Source organism: Aquarana catesbeiana, linkage group LG02 (genome assembly GCF_042186555.1).
Source record: "Aquarana catesbeiana isolate 2022-GZ linkage group LG02, ASM4218655v1, whole genome shotgun sequence".
In the NCBI taxonomy this organism is placed as follows: Eukaryota; Metazoa; Chordata; class Amphibia; order Anura; family Ranidae; genus Aquarana; species Aquarana catesbeiana.
In genome coordinates this window covers 810919010-810934400 of record NC_133325.1, presented here as the reverse complement: position 1 = coordinate 810934400, position 15391 = coordinate 810919010, and the positions used below count along the sequence as shown (strand labels likewise).

General features: G+C 47.2%; 1 protein-coding gene across 1 annotated transcript; it reads right to left on the bottom strand.

Annotated features, from left to right (window-relative positions):
* Nucleotides 1–596: 596 nt before the first annotated feature.
* LOC141127821 (immunoglobulin superfamily member 3-like) lies at nucleotides 597–6421 on the bottom strand. The gene is made up of 3 exons (XM_073614629.1): nucleotides 6364–6421; nucleotides 2299–2667; nucleotides 597–1102 (listed from the first exon to the last, which is right to left on the bottom strand). Exons 1-3 carry the CDS (start codon nucleotides 6419–6421, stop codon nucleotides 597–599), a joined length of 933 nt encoding a protein of 310 aa, XP_073470730.1.
* Nucleotides 6422–15391: the final 8970 nt, after the last annotated feature.

Genomic DNA, 15391 nt, shown 5'->3' with positions numbered 1-15391 from the left:
GAGACTCTCTGGGGACTCTGATGTATAGGGAGACTCTCTGGGGACTCTGATGTATGGGGAGGCTTTCAGGGGACCCTGATGTATGGGGAGGCTCTCTGGGGACTCTGATGTATGGGGAGGCTTTCAGGGGGCCCTGATGTATGGAGAGGCTCTCTGGGGACCCTGATGTATGGGGAGGCTCTCTGGGGACCCTGATGTATGGGGAGGCTCTCTGGGGACCCTGATGTATGGGGAGGCTCTCTGGGGACCCTGATGTATGGGAAGGCTCTCTGGGGACCCTGATGTATGGGGAGGCTCTCAGGGGGCCCTGATGTATGGGGAGGCTCTCAGGGGACCCTGGTGTATGGGGAGGCTCTCTGTGGACCCTGATGTATGGGGAGGCTCCCTGGGGACCCTGATGTAAGGGGGAATCCACAATCAGATATTTAACAATATATATACTGTATATATATATATATATATATATATATATATACATACATACACGCACACACATATTATACACATGTGTATGTCCACCCAAGCGTATGACTTTCTTTGCTTCGCTGCTATGGGCTCTAGCCCCAGATCTTTTGTAGACCTAGCAATGCCCCTGGTCAAGACTCTCCTTGGCCACCATAGACAGCTGTGTCCCTGACCTCCTCCTCTGGTGAAATTTCGTTACCTGGCGCTCGGTCCATCAGCAGTGTCCCTGATGACTGCACAAAGACTCGAATCACCTGGCTTCTCATGGTGGTCAGTGGGTACCAGGTCCTATCCGGGTCTTGGATCCACTCGGTGGCCTGGCAGTAGTACTTGGCCTGATCAGTGGGCTGCAGGCCAGACATGGTCAGCTGATACCAGATGGGTGACACTTTCTCCAGCCGTAGTTGGCCGGTCAGGTGACGGTCCTGGAAGGAAGGTCCTGTCGATACAATGGAGAGCTTGGAAAGGCTGATGAGGGGCTGGGTAGAGTCTGAGTCCTCCCTGTACCAGGTGATGGAGAAGTGGGTGTGCTGGGCCCTGCTGGAGGAAACTTCACATACCATGCTCAGGGGGTCATCCTCATGGAGTGTAAGCTCCTGGGGTGAGAGCACCGAGACTCGCAGCAAGTCTGGGATCACTGCAGAAAGAACACCAAGTATCCTAAATATCAGGAAGATTTGGGGTACAGTAGGGGTATAATGGAAGGGTACATATTGATATTTGTGATACACTTATAGTATAATAGAAAGATAGATATTAGGATTTGGCATACAGTGAGGGTATAATAGAAGATTGGATATCGGGATTTGGGGTAAGTAAGGTTTAGTAAAATGCAGATATCATGATTTGGGATACCATGGGCTGTAATGTGCAGATATCAGGATGTGGGGTACAGTGGAGATATAATGGAAGGGTATATACCAGGATTTAGGGTACAGCTGGGTATAATGGAAGGGTAGATAATCAGGATGTGGGGTACAGTTGGGGTATAATGGAAGGGTATATACCAGGATTTAGGGTACAGCTGGGTATAATGGAAGGGTAGATAATCAGGATGTGGGGTACAGTTGGGGTATAATGGAAGGGTAGATATCAGAATGTGGGGTACATTTGGGGTATAATGGAAAGTTAGATATCAGGATGTGGGGTACATTTGGGGTATAATGGAAGAGTAGATATCAAGATATGGGGTACAGTTGGGGTATAATGGAAGGGTAGATATCAGGATGTGGGGTACAGTTGGGGTATAATGGAAGGGTAGATATCCGGATGTGGGGTACAGTTGGGGTATAATGGAAGGGCACATAGGATGTGGGGTACAGTTGGGGTATAATGGAAGGGTAGATATCAGGATGTGGGGTACAGTTGGGGTATAATGGAAGGGTAGATATCAGGATGTGGGGTACAGTTGAGGTATAATGGAAGGGTAGATATCAGGATGTGGGGTACAGTTGGGGTATAATGTAAGGTTAGATATCAGGATGTGGGGTATGGTTGGGGTATAATGGAGGGGTAGATATCAGAATGTGGCGTAAAGTTGGGGTATAATGGAAGGGTAGATATCAGGATGCGGGGTACAGTTGAGGTATAATGGAAGGGCAGATATCAGGATGTGGGGTACAATTGGGGTATAATGGAAGGTTAGATATCCGGATGTGGGGTACAGTTGGGGTATAATGGAAGGGCACATATCAGGATGTGGGGTAAAGTTGGGGTATAATGGAAGGGTAGATATCAGGATGTGGGGTACAATTGGGGTATAATGGAAGGGCAGATATCAGGATGTGGGGTATTATAGAAGGATATAAAGGGGAGGTAGGTATATGTACTTACCTTTTAGGGTGACACTGGCGCTGTACGCCCCCTGGTATCTGTGGGTGGGGTTTGGGGTGTAACATTCATACTCTCCAGCATCCTGTGCCCTCAGGTGGGTGATATGGAGACGGGCGATGTCTTCTCCCACCTTTTCCAGGTAGATCTCCCTCTTGCCCCCCATCCGCTCCTGGAATATGGCGTAGGAGAAGTCTGGGTCCACAGAGCTGACAATCTGCAGCTTTCTCCGAGGTGAATGTTCCCGGAACACCGACCACTCAAAGGCTCCCACTGAGAGACCACTGGCATTACACCAGAGGAAGATTGAGGAGCCCTCTGTGCGGAACAGGGGCCCAGGGGCCACATGGAGGAATTGGGAGATAGCGCCACCTGCAGGAGGGAAAGAGAACAGTGATTACCAGTGTGATAGAACAGAATAGAAGGGGAAATCACCTCCTGCGTACTTGAGCAACATATGATGACCTCCATCCTACTATCCCTTCACCTGTACAGTGTCCTGTACCCCAAATCTCTTCCTGTACAGAGGAAGTCCCTGTTCTTTTACATATGAAGACTCCTATACATGTTCCTGTACAGAAGATCTCCATATCTTTTCCTGCATGGAAACATACCCCCATATCCATTCCAGCACAGAAGACCCCAATATCTGTTCCTGTGCCTATGAAAACCTCCAAATCTCTACCTGTACAGAGAGAGACCCCCTATTAGTTTCTTGTACATATAAATACCCCCTTATTAGTTCCTGCACAGAAGAAGACCCCCATATCTGTTCCTGTACAGAAGAAGACCCCATATCTGTTCCTGTACAGGAGAAGACCCCCAAATCTGTTTTTTTACATAGGAAGACCCCATATCTGTTCCTGTGCAGGAGAAGACCCTGAATCTATTCCTGTACAGAAGAAGGACCCCCATATCTGTTCCTGTACATACAGTATGACAATCCTTATATTGGTTCCTGTACAGAAGAAGACCCCAATATCTGTTCTTGTAATGGAGAGAAGGCTCCTGTACATAGGAAGACTCTGAAATGTATTGTGTCCAGAGCTGAATGATGGGATTAGGGAGGGGCACAGGGGCAATTCCTCCTACTACTGCCCATCCCCATCCCCCTATACAACTGACTTCAGCTGTACAGTGTTCTGGACCCCCATATCTGTTCCTGTACAGAGGAAGACCCCCATATCTGTTCCTGTACAGAGGAAGACCCCCATATCTGTTCCTGTACAGAGGAACACCCCCATATCTGTTCCTGTACAGAGGAAGACCCCTATATCTGTTCCTGTACAGAGGAAGACCCCCATATCTGTTCCTGAATATAAGGAGACCCCATATCTGTTCCTGTAGAGGAGACAACCCGCATATCTGTTCCTATGCATGGACAGACCCCAATATCTAATCCTGTACATTGAAAGACCTCCATATCTGCTCCTGTTCAGAAAAAAGTGTATGTTCCCCATATCTGTTTATGTAAAGATGGAGACCCCCATATCTGTTCCTGTACAGAGGAAGACCTCAATATCTGTTCCTGTATAGAGGAAGACCCCCATATCTGTTCCTGTACAGAGGAAGACCTCCAAATCTATTCCTGTACAGGGGAAGACCCCCATATCTATTCATGTAAAGAGGAAAACCCCCATATTTGTTCCTGTACAGAGGAAGACCCCATATATGTTCCTGAAAAGATGGAGACCCCCATATCTGTTCCTGTACAAAGGAACAGCCCATATCTGTTCCTGTACAGAGGAAGACCCCCATAACTGTTCCTGTACAGAGGAAGACCCCATATATGTTCCTGAAAAGATGGAGACCCCCATATCTGTTCCTGTACAAAGGAACAGCCCATATCTGTTCCTGTACAGAGGAAGACCCCCATAACTGTTCCTGTACAGAGGAAGACCCCATATATGTTCCTGAAAAGATGGAGACCCCCATATCTGTTCCTGTACAGAGGAAGACCTCAATATCTGTTCCTGTATAGAGGAAGACCCCCATATCTGTTCCTGTACAGAGGAAGACCTCCAAATCTATTCATGTAAAGAGGAAAACCCCCATATTTGTTCCTGTACAGAGGAAGACCCCATATATGTTCCTGAAAAGATGGAGACCCCCATATCTGTTCCTGTACAAAGGAACAGCCCATATCTGTTCCTGTACAGAGGAAGACCCCCATATCTGTTCCTGTACAGAGGAAGACCCCATATATGTTCCTGAAAAGATGGAGACCCCCATATCTGTTCCTGTACAGAGAAAGAACCCCATATCTGTTCCTGTAAAGATGGAGACCCCCATATTTGTTGCTGTACAGAGGAAGACCCCCATATCTGTTCCTGTACAGAGAAAGAACCCCATATCTGTTCCTGTAAAGATGGAGACCCCCATATTTGTTGCTGTACAGAGGAAGACCCCCATATCTGTTCCTGTACAGAGGAATACCCCCATATCTTTTCCTGTACAGAGGAAGACCCCCATATCTGTTCCTGTACAGAGGAAGACCCCCATATCTGTTCCTGTACAGAGGAATACCCCCATATCTTTTCCTGTACAGAGGAAGACCCCCATATCTGTTCCTGTACAGAGGAAGACCCCCATATCTGTTCCTGTACAGAGGATGACCCCCATATCTGTTCCTGTACAGGGGATGACCCCATATCTGTTCCTGTACAGAGGAAGACCCCCATATCTGTAACTGTACCGGGGATGACCCCCATATCTGTTCCTGTACAGAGGAACACCCCCATATCTGTTCCTGTAAAGATGGAGACCCCATATATGTTCCTGTACATAGGAAGACCCCTATATCTGTTCCGGTAGAGAGGAAGACCCCCATGTCTCTTCCTGTAGAAAGGAAGACCCCCATATCTGTTCCTAAATATAAAAAGACCCCATATCTGTTTCTGTAAAGTTGGAGACCCCCATATCTGTTCCTGTACAGAGGAAGACCCCCATATCTGTTCCTGTACTGGGGAAGACCCCTATATCGGTTCCTGTTCAGGGGAACACCCCCATATCTGTTCCTGTACAGAGGAAGACCCTTATAACTGTTTCTGTACAGAGGAACACCCCCATATCTGTTCCTGTACAGGGGAACAAAGGAACACCCCCCATACCTGTATAGAGGAAAACCCCTATATCGGTTTCTGTACAGAGGAAGACCCCATATCTGTTCATGTACAGAGGAAGACCCCATATCTGTTCCTGTAAAGATGGAGACCCCCATATCTGTTCCTGTACAGAGGAAGACCCCCACATCTGTTCCTATACAGAGGAACACCCCCATATCTGTTCCTGTACAGAGGAAGACCCCCACATCTGTTCCTATACAGAGGAACACCCCCATATCTGTTCCTATACAGAGGAAGACCCCCATATCTGTTCCTGTACAAATAAACACCCCATATCTGTTCCTGTACAGCGGGACATCCGCCATATCTGTACATGTACAGAGGAAAACCCCCGTATCTGTTCCTGTACTCAAGAAGACCCCCATATCTGTTTCTGTACAGGAGAAGACCCCATATCTGTTCCTGTACAGGGGGAGACCCCCATATCTATTTCTGTAAAGAGGAAAACCCCCATATCTGTTCCTTGTACAGGGGAACAAAGGAACACCCTCCATATCTGTATAGAGGAAGACCCCCATATCTGTTCCTGTACACAAGAAGACCCCCATATTTGTTACTGTACAGGGGAACACCACCCATATCTGTTCATGTACAGGGGAAGACCCCATATCTGTTCCTGTACAGAGGAATACCCCAATATCTGGTCCTGTACAGGGTTAGACCCCCATATCTGTTCCTGTACAGAGGAAAACCCCAATATCTGTTCCTGTACACAAGAAGACCCCCGTATTTGTTCCTGTACAGGGGAACACCACTCATATCTGTTCATGTACAGAAGAAGACCCCATATCTGTTCCTGTACAGAGGAATAGGAAGACCCCCATATCTGTTTCTGTAAAGATGGAGACCCCAATATCTGTTCATGTACAAAGGAAGACCCCCATATCTGTTCCTGAATATAAGAAGACCCCCATATCTGTTCCTGTAGAGAAGACCCCCATACCTGTTCCTGTACAGAGGAAGACCTCAATATCTGTTCCTGTATAGAGAAAGACCCCCATATCTGTTCCTGTTCAGAGGAAGACCCCCATATCAAGTCCTGTACAGAGGGACACCCCCATATCTGTTCCTGTACAGAGGAAGACCCCCATATCTGTTCCTGTACAGAGGAAGACCCTTGTATCTGTTCCTGTACAGAAGAAGACCCCAATATCTGTTCTTGTAATGGAGAGAATGCTTCTGTACATAGGAAGACCCCATATCTATTCCTGTACATAGGGAAAATAATTACCTGTGTATTAGAGTAGTATAGAAAGGGAGGGGGCAGTACTAATCTGTGTATTAAAGCAGTATAGATTTGAGGGGGGTAATATTTACCTGTGTATTAGAGCAATATAGAAAGGATAGGGGTGGTAATTACCTGTGTGGTAGAGCAGTGTAGCAGCTAGCAGCCAGGTTCGGGGGTCTCTCCGTTGGGGGTACATAGTGAATGTGGTTTGCTTCTTATGTATGTCTCTGAAATTTATTGTGTCCAGAGCTGAATGATGGGATTAGGGAGGGGCACAGGGGCAATTCCTCCTACTACTGCCCATCCCCACCCCCCTATACAACTGACTTCAGCTGTACAGTGTTCTGGACCCCCATATCTGTTCCTGTACAGAGGAAGACCCCCATATCTGTTCCTGTACAGAGGAAGACCCCCATATCTGTTCCTGTACAGAGGAAGACCCCCATATCTGTTCCTGTACAGAGGAAGACCCCCATATCTGTTCCTGTACAGAGGAAGACCCCCATATCTGTTCCTGTACAGAGGAAGACCCCCATATCTGTTCCTGTACAGAGGAAGACCCCCATATCTGTTCCTGTACAGAGAAAGACCCCTATATCTGTTCACGTAAAAACGAAAACCCCCATATCTGTTCCTGAATATAAGAAGACCCCCATATCTGTTCCTATGCATGGACAGACCCCAATATCTAATCCTGTACATTGAAAGACACCCATATCTCCTCCTGTTCAGAAAAAAGTGTATGTTCCCCATATCTGTTCCTGTAAAGTTGGAGACCCCCATATCTGTTCCTGTACAGAGGAAGACCCCCATATCTGTTCCTGTACTGGGGAAGACCCCTATATCGGTTCCTGTTCAGGGGAACACCCCCATATCTGTTCCTGTACAGAGGAAGACCCTTATAACTGTTTCTGTACAGAGGAACACCCCCATATCTGTTCCTGTACAGAGGAAGACCCTTATAACTGTTTCTGTACAGAGGAACACCCCCATATCTGTTCCTGTACAGGGGAACAAAGGAACACCCCCCATACCTGTATAGAGGAAAACCCCATATCTGTTCATGTACAGAGATAGACCCCATATCTGTTCCTGTAAAGATGGAGACCCCCATATCTGTTCCTGTACAAATAAACACCCCATATCTGTTCCTGTACAGCGGGACATCCGCCATATCTGTACATGTACAGAGGAAAACCCCCGTATCTGTTCCTGTACTCAAGAAGACCCCCATATCTGTTTCTGTACAGGAGAAGACCCCATATCTGTTCCTGTACAGGGGGAGACCCCCATATCTATTTCTGTAAAGAGGAAAACCCCCATATCTGTTCCTTGTACAGGGGAACAAAGGAACACCCTCCATATCTGTATAGAGGAAGACCCCCATATCTGTTCCTGTACACAAGAAGACCCCCATATTTGTTACTGTACAGGGGAACACCACCCATATCTGTTCCTGTACAGGGGAAGACCCCATATCTGTTCATGTACAGAGGAATACCCCAATATCTGGTCCTGTACAGGGTTAGACCCCCATATCTGTTCCTGTACAGAAGAATACCCCAATATCTGGTCCTGTACAGGGTTAGACCCCCATATCTATTCCTGTACAGAGGAAAACCCCAATATCTGTTCCTGTACATAAGAAGACCCCCGTATTTGTTCCTGTACAGGGGAACACCACCCATATCTGTTCATGTACAGAAGAAGACCCCATATCTGTTCCTGTACAGAGGAATAGGAAGACCCCCATATCTGTTTCTGTAAAGATGGAGACCCCAATATCTGTTCATGTACAAAGGAAGACCCCCATATCTGTTCCTGAATATAAGAAGACCCCCATATCTGTTCCTGTAGAGAAGACCCCCATACCTGTTCCTGTACAGAGGAAGATCTCAATATCTGTTCCTGTATAGAGAAAGACCCCCATATCTGTTCCTGTTCAGAGGAAGACCCCCATATCAAGTCCTGTACAGAGGAACACCCCCATATCTGTTCCTGTACAGAGGAAGACCCCCATATCTGTTCCTGTACAGAGGAAGACCCCCATATCTGTTCCTGTTCAGGGGACACCCCCATATCTGTTCCTGTACAGAGCAAGACCCCCATATCTGTTCCTGTACAGAGGAAGACCCCTGTATCTGTTCCTGTATAGAGAAAGACCCCAATATCTGTTCTTGTAATGGAGAGAATGCTTCTGTACATAGGAAGACCCCCATATCTATTCCTGTACATAGGGAAAATAATTATCTGTGTATTAGAGTAGTATAGAAAGGGAGGGGGCAGTACTAATCTGTGTATTAAAGCAGTATAGATTTGAGGGGGGTAATATTTACCTGTGTATTAGAGCAATATAGAAAGGATAGGGGTGGTAATTACCTGTGTGGTAGAGCAGTGTAGCAGCTAGCAGCCAGGTTCGGGGGTCTCTCTGTTGGGGGTACATAGTGAATGTGGTTTGCTTCTTATGTATGTCTCTGAAATTTATTGTGTCCAGAGCTGAATGATGGGATTAGGGAGGGGCACAGGGGCAATTCCTCCTACTACTGCCCATCCCCATCCCCCTATACAACTGACTTCAGCTGTACAGTGTTCTGGACCCCCATATCTGTTCCCGTACAGAGGAAGACCCCCATATCTGTTCCTGTACAGAGGAAGACCCCCATATCTGTTCCTGTACAGAGGAAGACCCCCATATCTGTTCCTGTACAGAGGAAGACCCCCATATCTGTTCCTGTACAGAGGAAGACCCCCATATCTGTTCCTGTACTGAGGAAGACCCCCATATCTGTTCCTGTACAGAGGAAGACCCCCATATCTGTTCCTGTACAGAGAAAGACCCCTATATCTGTTCACGTAAAAACGAAAATCCCCATATCTGTTCCTGAATATAAGAAGACCCCCATATCTGTTCCTATGCATGGACAGACCCCAATATCTAATCCTGTACATTGAAAGACCCCCATATCTCCTCCTGTTCAGAAAAAAGTGTATGTTCCCCATATCTGTTCCTGTAAAGATGGAGACCCCATATCTGTTCCTGTACAGAGGAACACCCCAATATCTGTTCCTGTACAGGGGAAGACCCCATATCTGTTCCTGTACAGTGGAAGACCCTCATATCTGTTCCTGTACACAAGAATACCCCCGTATTTGTTCCTGTACAGGGGAACACCACCCATATCTGTGTATGTACAGAGGAAGACCCCATATCTGTTCCTGTAAAGATGGAGACCCCCATATATGTTCCTGTACAGAGGAAGACCCCCATATCTGTTCCTGTACAGAGGAAGACCCCCATATCTGTTCCTGTACAGAGGAAGGCCCCCATATCTGTTCCTGTAAAGATGGAGACCCCCATATATGTTCCTGTACGGAGGAAGACCCCCATATCTGTTCCTGTAAAGATGGAAACCCCATATCTGTTCCTGTACAGGAGAAGGCCCCCAGATCTGTTCCTGTACAGATGAACACCCCCATATCTGTTCCTGTACAGAGGACCACTTCCATATCTGTTCCAGTACAGAGGAAGACCCCCATATCTGTTCCTGTACAGATGAAGACCCCCATATCTGTTCCTGTACAGAGGAAGACCCCCATATCTGTTCCTGTACAGATGAAGACCCCCATATCTGTTCCTGTACAGAGGAAGACCCCATATCTGTTCCTGTAAAGATGGAGACCCCAATATCTTTTCCTGTACAGGGGAAGACCCCCATATCTGTTCCTGTACAAAGGAAGATCCCCATATATATTCCGGTACAGGGGAACACCACCCATATCTGTTCATGTACAGAAGAAGACCCCATATCTGTTCCTGTAAAGATGGAGACCCCCATATCTGTTCCTGTACAGAGGAAGACCCCCATATCTGTTCTTGTAAAGATGGAGACCCCATATCTTTTCCTGTACAGAGGAAGACCCCCATATCTGTTTCTGAATATAAGAAGACCCCCATATCTGTTCCTGTAGAGAAGACCCCCATATCTGTTCCTGTATAGAGAAAGACCCCCATATCGGTTCCTGTACAGAGGAACACCCCCATATCTGTTCCTGTACAGAGGAACACCCCCATATCTGTTACTGTACAGAAGAAGACCCCCATATCTGTTCTTGTAATGGAGAGAATGCTTCTGTACATAGGAAGACCCCCATATCTATTCCTGTACATAGGGAAAATATTTACCTGTGTATTAGAGCAGTATAGAAAGGATAGGGGTGGTAATTACCTGTGTGGTAGAGCAGTGTAGCAGCTAGCAGCCAGGTGCGGGGGTCTCTCTGTTGGGGGTACATAGTGAATGTGGTTTGCTTCTTCTGGATGTCTCTGAAATTTATTGTGTCCAGAGCTGAATGATGGGATTAGGGAGGGGCACAGGGGCAATTCCTCCTACTACTGCCCATCCCCACCCCCCTATACAACTGACTTCAGCTGTACAGTGTCCTGGACCCCCATATCTGTTCCCGTACAGAGGAAGACCCCTATATATGTTCCTGTACAGAGGAAGACCCCCATATCTGTTCCTATGCATGGACAGACCCCAATATCTAATCCTGTACAGAGGAAGACACCCATATCTCCTCCTGTTCAGAAAAAAGTGTATGTTACCCATATCTGTTTCTGTAAAGATGGAGACCCCCATATCTGTTCCTGTACACAAGAAGACCCCCGTATTTGTTCCTGTACAGAGGAAGACCCCCCTTTTCTGTTCCTGTACAGAGGAACACCCCCATATCTGTTCCTGTACAGAGGAAGACCCCCATATCTGTTCCTGTACAGAGGAAGACCCCAATATCTGTTCCTGTACAGAGGAAGACCCCAATATCTGTTCCTGTACAGAGGAAGACCCCCATATCTGTTCCTGTACAGAGGAACACCCCCATATCTGTTCCTGTACAGAGGAGCACCCCAATATCTGTACCTGTACAGAGGAAGACCCCAATATCTGTTCCTGTACAGAGGAAGACCCCCATATCTGTTCCTGTACAGAGGAAGACCCCCATATCTGTTCCTGTACAGGGTAAGACCCCAATATCTGTTCCTGTACAGAGGAAGACCCCCATATCTGTTCCTGTACAGAGGAAGACCCCCATATCTGTTCCTGTACAGAGGAACACCCCCATATCTGTTCCTGTACAGAGGAATACCCCCATATCTGTTCCTGTACAGGGTAAGACCCCAATATCTGTTCCTGTACAGAGGAAGACCCCCATATCTGTTCCTGTACAGAGGAACACCCCCATATCTGTTCCTGTACAGAGGAAGACCCCCATATCTGTTCCTGTAAAGATGGAGACCCCAATATCTGTTCCTGTACAGGGGAAGACCCCCATATCTGTTCCTGTACAAAGGAAGATCCCCATATATATTCCGGTACAGGGGAACACCACCCATATCTGTTCATGTACAGAAGAAGACCCCATATCTGTTCCTGTAAAGATGGAGACCCCCATATCTGTTCCTGTACAGAGGAAGACCCCCATATCTGTTCTTGTAAAGATGGAGACCCCCATATCTTTTCCTGTACAGAGGAAGACCCCCATATCTGTTTCTGAATATAAGAAGACCCCCATATCTGTTCCTGTAGAGAAGACCCCCATATCTGTTCCTGTATAGAGAAAGACCCCCATATCGGTTCCTGTACAGAGGAACACCCCCATATCTGTTCCTGTACAGAGGAACACCCCCATATCTGTTCCTGTACAGAAGAAGACCCCATATCTGTTCTTGTAATGGAGAGAATGCTTCTGTACATAGGAAGACCCCCATATCTATTCCTGTACATAGGGAAAATATTTACCTGTGTATTAGAGCAATATAGAAAGGATAGGGGTGGTAATTACCTGTGTGGTAGAGCAGTGTAGCAGCTAGCAGCCAGGTTCGGGGGTCTCTCTGTTGGGGGTACATAGTGAATGTGGTTTGCTTCTTCTGGATGTCTCTGAAATGTATTGTGTCCAGAGCTGAATGATGGGATTAGGGAGGGGCACAGGGGCAATTCCTCCTACTACTGCCCATCCCCACCCCCCTATACAACTGACTTCAGCTGTACAGTGTCCTGGACCCCCATATCTGTTCCCGTACAGAGGAAGACCCCTATATATGTTCCTGTACAGAGGAAGACCCCCATATCTGTTCCTATGCATGGACAGACCCCAATATCTAATCCTGTACAGAGGAAGACACCCATATCTCCTCCTGTTCAGAAAAAAGTGTATGTTACCCATATCTGTTTCTGTAAAGATGGAGACCCCCATATCTGTTCCTGTACACAAGAAGACCCCCGTATTTGTTCCTGTACAGAGGAAGACCCCCATATCTGTTCCTGTAAAGATGGAGACCCCCATATCTGTTCCTGTACAGAGGAACACCCCAATATCTGTTCCTGTACAGAGGAAGACCCCCATATCTGTTCCTGTACAGAGGAACACCCCCATATCTGTTCCTGTACAGAGGAAGACCCCCATATCTGTTCCTGTACAGAGGAAGACCCCAATATCTGTTCCTGTACAGAGGAAGACCCCAATATCTGTTCCTGTACAGAGGAAGACCCCCATATCTGTTCCTGTACAGAGGAACACCCCCATATCTGTTCCTGTACAGAGGAACACCCCCATATCTGTTCCTGTACAGAGGAAGACCCCCATATCTGTTCCTGTAAAGATGGAGACCCCAATATCTGTTCCTGTACAGGGGAAGACCCCCATATCTGTTCCTGTACAAAGGAAGATCCCCATATATATTCCGGTACAGGGGAACACCACCCATATCTGTTCATGTACAGAAGAAGACCCCCGTATCTGTTCCTGTACACAAGAAGACCCCCGTATTTGTTCCTGTACAGAGGAAGACCCCATATCTGTTCCTGTAAAGATGGAGACCCCCATATCTGTTCCTGTACAGAGGAACACCCCAATATCTGTTCCTGTACAGAGGAAGACCCCCATATCTGTTCCTGTACAGAGGAAGACCCCCATATCTGTTCCTGTACAGAGGAAGACCCCCATATCTGTTCCTGTACAGAGGAAGACCCCCATATCTGTTCCTGTACAGAGGAAGACCCCCATATCTGTTCCTGTACAGAGGAAGACCCCAATATCTGTTCCTGTACAGAGGAAGACCCCAATATCTGTTCCTGTACAGAGGAAGACCCCCATATCTGTTCCTGTACAGAGGAACACCCCCATATCTGTTCCTGTACAGAGGAACACCCCCATATCTGTTCCTGTACAGAGGAGCACCCCCATATCTGTACCTGTACAGAGAAAGACCCCCATATCTGTTCCTGTACAGAGGAGCACCCCCATATCTGTACCTGTACAGAGGAAGACCCCTATATCTGTTCCTGTACAGAGGAACACCCCCATATCTGTTCCTGTACAGAGGAAGACCCCCATATCTGTTCCTGTACAGAGGAAGACCCCCATATCTGTTCCTGTACAGAGGAAGACCCCCATATCTGTTCCTGTACAGGGTAAGACCCCAATATCTGTTCCTGTACAGAGGAAGACCCCCATATCTGTTCCTGTACAGAGGAACACCCCCATATCTGTTCCTGTACAGAGGAATACCCCCATATCTGTTCCTGTACAGGGTAAGACCCCAATATCTGTTCCTGTACAGAGGAAGACCCCCATATCTGTTCCTGTACAGAGGAAGACCCCCATATCTGTTCCTGTAAAGATGGAGACCCCAATATCTGTTCCTGTACAGGGGAAGACCCCCCATATCTGTTCCTGTACAAAGGAAGATCCCCATATATATTCCGGTACAGGGGAACACCACCCATATCTGTTCATGTACAGAAGAAGACCCCATATCTGTTCCTGTAAAGATGGAGACCCCCATATCTGTTCCTGTACAGAGGAAGACCCCCATATCTGTTCTTGTAAAGATGGAGACCCCATATCTTTTCCTGTACAGAGGAAGACCCCCATATCTGTTTCTGAATATAAGAAGACCCCCATATCTGTTCCTGTAGAGAAGACCCCCATATCTGTTCCTGTATAGAGAAAGACCCCCATATCTGTTCCTGTATAGAGAAAGACCCCCATATCGGTTCCTGTACAGAGGAACACCCCCATATCAAGTCCTGTACAGAGGAACACCCCCATATCTGTTCCTGTACAGAAGAAGACCCCCATATCTGTTCTTGTAATGGAGAGAATGCTTCTGTACATAGGAAGACCCCCATATCTATTCCTGTACATAGGGAAAATATTTACCTGTGTATTAGAGCAATATAGAAAGGATAGGGGTGGTAATTACCTGTGTGGTAGAGCAGTGTAGCAGCTAGCAGCCAGATTCGGGGGTCTCTCTGTTGGGGGTACATAGTGAATGTGGTTTGCTTCTTATGTATGTCTCTGAAATGTATTGTGTCCAGAGCTGAATGATGGGATTAGGGAGGGGCACAGGGGCAATTCCTCCTACTACTGCCCATCCCCACCCCCCTATACAACTGACTTCAGCTGTACAGTGTCCTGGACCCCCATATCTGTTCCTGTACAGAGGAAGACCCCCATATCTGTTCCCGTACAGAGGAAGACCCCTATATATGTTCCTGTACAGAGGAACACCCCCATATCTGTTCCTGTACAGAGGAAGACCCCCATATCTGTTCCTGTACAGAGGAAGACCCCTATATATGTTCCTGTACAGAGGAAAACCCCCATATCTGTTCCTGTACAGAGGAAGACCCCCATATCTGTTCCTGTACAGAGGAAGACCCCTATATATGTTCCTGTACAGAGG

What these genes read in the sequence shown, in the direction of transcription:
- LOC141127821 (XM_073614629.1), bottom strand. Translation starts at nt 6,421, where the DNA reads ATGGGGGTCTTTCTCTATACAGGAACAGATATTGAGGTCTTCCTCTGT. An exon ending in CTTCCTCTGTACAGGAACAG is followed by an intron (nt 2,668 to 6,363) that starts GTATGGGGGTCT and finishes TCCCTCCTGCAG; the next exon opens with GTGGCGCTATCTCCCAATTC. An exon ending in CGCCAGTGTCACCCTAAAAG is followed by an intron (nt 1,103 to 2,298) that starts GTAAGTACATAT and finishes TTCTTTCTGCAG; the next exon opens with TGATCCCAGACTTGCTGCGA.